A 4,937-nucleotide genomic window follows, 5' to 3' on the forward strand; every position below is an offset into this window, starting at 1 on the left:
AGATCTTGTAAAGCAGCATAGGTAGACTTGATTTTCTGTTGTGGCACAGCGTCTAAATCGTGTAAAGCAGCATGGGAAGACTTGATTATCTGCTGTGACACAGTGCCTAGATCTTGTAAATCACCATGGGAAGACTTGATTTTCTGTTGTGGCACAGTGCCTAGATCTTGAAAAGCACCATAGATAGGCTTGATTGTCTGTTGTGGCACAGTGCCTAGATCTTGTTAAGCTAGCAGCATGGGTGGGCTTGATTTTCTGTTGTGGGTGGCACAGTGCCTAAATCTTGTAAATCACCATGGGAAGACTTGGTTTTCTGTTGTGTCACAGTGCCTAGATCTTGTAAAGCACCATGGGTAGACTTGATTTTCAGTTGTGGCACAGTGCCTAGATCTTGTAAAGCAGCATGAGTTGACTTGATTTTCAGTTGTGGCACAGTGCCTAAATCTTGTAAAGCAGCATGGGTAGACTTGATTTTCTGTTGTGTCACAGTGCCTAGATTTGGTAAAGCACCATGGGTAGACTTGATTTTCAGTTGTGGCACAGTGCCTAGATCTTGTAAAGCAGCATGGGTTGACTTGATTTTCAGTTGTGGCACAGTGCCTAGATCTTGTAAAGCACCATGGGTAGACTTGATTTTCTGTTGTGTCACAGTGCCTAGATCTTGTAAAGCAGCATGGGTAGATTTGATTTTCTAATGTGACACGGTGTCTATATATTGTAAAATACCACAGGTAGACTTGAGTTTCTGTTGTGGCCTAGATTTGGTGAAGCACCATAGGTAGACTTGATTTTCAGTTGTGGCACAGTGCCTAGATCTTGTAAAGCAGCATGGGTGGGCTTGATTTTCTGTTGTGGGTGGCACAGTGCCTAGATCTTGTAAAGCACCATGGGTAGACTTGATTTTCTGTTGTGTCACAGTGCCTAGATCTTGTAAAGCACCATGGGTAGACTTGATTTCCAGTTGTGGCACAGTGCCTAGATCTTGTAAAGCAGCATGGGTTGACTTGATTTTCTGTTGTGTCATAGTGCCTAGATCATGTAAAGCAGCATGGGAAGTCGTGATTTTCTGTTGTGGCACAATGCCTAGATCTTGTAAAGCAGCATGGGAAGACGGGAATCAAGTCTTCCCATGCAGCTCTACAAAATGTAGACACTATGCCACAACAGAAAATCACGTCTACCCATGCTGCTTAACAAGACATTATGAAACAGTTACAAAAACGATTCTCTAATAAACAATCATGCGCACAGTTTCCACCTCGATACACCTGAGCACACATTTTCGTCCAAGAGCTCTCAAGCAGGCAGTGAATTGTCTCCGCACAGTCCTTGATTACACTACACGGTTGAGTGCATAGCAATGGAGCTGCGAGCTTCTAGCTGAAAATGTGCTTCTTTGATTGATTTTGTCGAAACCTCAAGTGTTCCCTTCATCCAATCAGATTTTTTTAAAATATCAAACGAAAGCTAACACTTCCCCCTAAAACACTTTTCGTCAACAGATAACGCAATACAATGTTATAGCAGGGCGAAGCACATTTTTTGACCAAAATGTAGGTTTTAAAAGTCAAAACCTCAAGTGTGCCTTACAATATTTTTCAAATTTTATGTCATTAAATGTAAAAGCACACTTATATTGCCCATATACTAGCGTCACTATTGAGCAATGGCCAATTCTCTTTAAATTGCAAATCTTGTGCAAAAAGTTACTATTTCGCCTGTTTTGTCATACGGTTGTAAATTCAATGAACTATGACTTTGCTAAAGAGCGCTTACAATTTGATATGTTTAGGCAATGTGCCACAACAGAAAATCAAATCTACCCATGGTGATTTACAAGATCTAGGCACTGTGCCACAATAGAAAGTCTCTTTCTTTTTTTTGTCGAGAGGATAATCTGCTCCCTACCCCTCGTTTATTCTTAACACGCCTTTAATCTTTCTGTTGTGGCAGAGTGGCTTGTACGTGACTTTCTAATGTGGCACAGTGCCTAGATCTTGTAAATCACCATGGGAAGATTGGATTTTCTGTTGTGGCACAGTGCCTAGATCTTGTAAGGCACCATAGATAGGCTTGATTTTCTGTTCTGGCACAGTGCCTAAATCTTGTTAAGCAGCATGGGTAGACTTGATTTTCTATTGTGACACGGTGTCTATATATTGTAAAATACCACAGGTAGACTTGAGTTTCTGTTGTGGCCTAGATTTGGTGAAGCACCATAGGTAGACTTGATTTTCTGTTGTGGCACAGTGCCTAGATCTTGTAAATCACCATGGGAAGACTTGATTTTCTGTTGTGGCACAGTGCCTAGATCTTGTAAGGCACCATAGGTAGACTTGATTTTCTGTTGTGGCACAGTGCCTAAATCTTGTTAAGCAGCATGGGTAGACTTGATTTTCTATTGTGACACGGTGTCTATATATTGTAAAATACCACAGGTAGACTTGAGTTTCTGTTGTGGCCTAGATTTGGTGAAGCACCATAGGTAGACTTGATTTTCTGTTGTGGCACAGTGCCTAGATCTTGTTAAGCAGCATGGGTAGACTTGATTTTCTATTGTGACACGGTGTCTATATATTGTAAAATACCACAGGTAGACTTGAGTTTCTGTTGTGGCCTAGATTTGGTGAAGCACCATAGGTAGACTTGATTTTCTGTTGTGGCACAGTGCCTAGATCTTGTTAAGCAGCATGGGTAGACTTGATTTTCTATTGTGACACGGTGTCTATATATTGTAAAACACCACAGGTAGACTTGAGTTTCTGTTGTGGCCTAGATTTTGGTAAAGCACCATAGGTAGACTTGATTTTCTGTTGTGGCACAGTGCCTAGATCTTGTTAAGCAGCATGGGTAGACTTGATTTTCTAATGTGACACAGTGCCTAGATCTTGTAAAGCAGCATAGGTAGACTTGATTTTCTGTTGTGGCACAGCGTCTAAATCGTGTAAAGCAGCATGGGAAGACTTGATTATCTGCTGTGACACAGTGCCTATATCTTGTAAATCACCATGTGTAGTCCCCAGAGGGGGTTCCCATGCACCGAGTGCTTTTTTTTTCTAACTAACATTTTTGTAATCCTGAAGGTGTCTAGTAAATGAATTTTGATGTTCCCAAAATTAAATATTGTCCCATGGGGTTCATTTGGCGGCCATCTTGGATTCCGACAAAATGCAATGAAATTGACATAACTTTTGAACTAGACATCATAGGAAGACAAATGATCCCATTTTTTGGGATAATGTGGACATGAGCAATCAATTAAAATGGTTATTTTCATGATTCAAACATGTTGGATACATTAAAATGCAAAATATTACTAAAAATAGTATCTTCAAGGCATACTCGTCTGTATAGTAGGAGCTCTTTTTGGTACATTGAGAAGGATATTTTGATTTATTTACTATTTTCTCTTCTAGGTGCATGACTTAACTTATTATTAGCTAGAACTGGTGTTAGTGAACTAAAAATCGTAGCATAGTTATTGTGAAGTGGTGGATAATCATGCCAAAACGCAAGGGTAATAAGGGTACTGAGTCAGACTCACTGCAGAAACGTCCTCCTGTAAATTGTATTTTACATGTGAGTGGTATTGAGCATCTAGATTATACGCCGCTCAGTAAAGTAAGGGGCTCCGCCACTGACAAGCTGGCTCAGCTACATGACATTTGCGACAAAAGACACATTGAACCTCATGATTCACCCTATCACATGGATGATGTCTGTAATCACATTCCGGAGAGTCTTGCTGGTGTAGATTTATATAGAAACAATTGGATATCATCGAGGATGCTACCAAAACTTTACTGAAAATCAATATCGTTTGAAATATAGTGCAGGAACTAATGAAGCTTCAACATCACAATCCTCTCGTAACCGTAAATTACAATTATCAACTGTCATGCGACTGTTCCCTCCAGAATAAATCTTTTGTGAAAGACTGGAAATGAAAGTGTCTGGAAAGAATGAGAGACGCATCAATTCCCATTCCCAGTATTTGAGGACAAAGACGGAGCATTTAAGGAGCCTACTTGGAAACAGATTGAGCCTCGGGCACTAGAATTAGGACTACATCGTCTACATAGCATGGTGCTAGGTGAGGACATCTTTGCAAGAGAGGCGAATGAGAAGTTGAAGGTCCTACTTGAGAACCACATTATCCATGACTCGATCGCCTATGCCAAATTTCATCTAGGTGACAAAGGGTATCACCAACAACCTGGTCTACAGCGGCAGCATCTCTGTCGCAGACGCGGTGACTGGAAACTACCAAAGCACATACTGCTCTGCACTATCATCCGGCACCTCTACAGAAGCACACAACTCGCCACAATTCTCAGTAAGCTGGATATAACTGTGACACTGAGACATATAACTTCGCCTTGGAACTTTAGACAGTACTGGCCAAGGATCTTGATGAGGTTTCCACATCCCTTACTCCGCAGATCATTACCGGCGAGGGAAAGGATGTGTTTCATCTCGAATGGGACAATCTAAACAAAACAATGACGAATATTCATGGGTCAAACGTGGTGAACAGCATTGGTGGGATAATGATACAAGATGTGAAACCCGGGTTTGATACCACTACTAACCAGGATCGGACTCTCCCTCTCTACGAGTGTAGATATACCAGAGACCATGGCTTCTGTTCATAGCTGTAGTCAAGTCGGTCCCAAATTTCCTGAGGGAACCGTGTTCACTCCGCCCATGATAAATAGCGAAATGTACTCAACATGCATCTCAAAGAATATCGTGTCTGGTCATTTACACGGGAAGCAGTGTGGTGAAGCAGCCTGTCGCAGGGTTTGGTGGCTTCCTCTCAGCTACCGGTGTGAAACCCCAAAGAAAGTCAACTATCTACTATTTCACCCCTATCCATCACCACTTCACCGAATACTCGACTTTCAAGGAGCTTCTAAAGTGGTCAGAGGATATGC

General features: G+C 41.5%; 1 protein-coding gene across 1 annotated transcript in view; it reads left to right on the top strand.

Moving 5' to 3' along the window:
- Nucleotides 1-735, top strand: part of LOC140154164 (solute carrier family 2, facilitated glucose transporter member 3-like) — a 5,658-nt gene extending 4,923 nt beyond the window's left edge. The window contains exon 7 of the mRNA XM_072176772.1: nt 732-735. Within this exon, the coding sequence (XP_072032873.1) occupies nt 732-735 (4 nt within the window). The remainder of the gene's footprint in view (nt 1-731) is intronic.
- Nucleotides 736-4,937: the final 4,202 nt, after the last annotated feature.

Source organism: Amphiura filiformis, chromosome 6 (genome assembly GCF_039555335.1).
Source record: "Amphiura filiformis chromosome 6, Afil_fr2py, whole genome shotgun sequence".
Classification (NCBI taxonomy): domain Eukaryota; kingdom Metazoa; phylum Echinodermata; class Ophiuroidea; order Amphilepidida; family Amphiuridae; genus Amphiura; species Amphiura filiformis.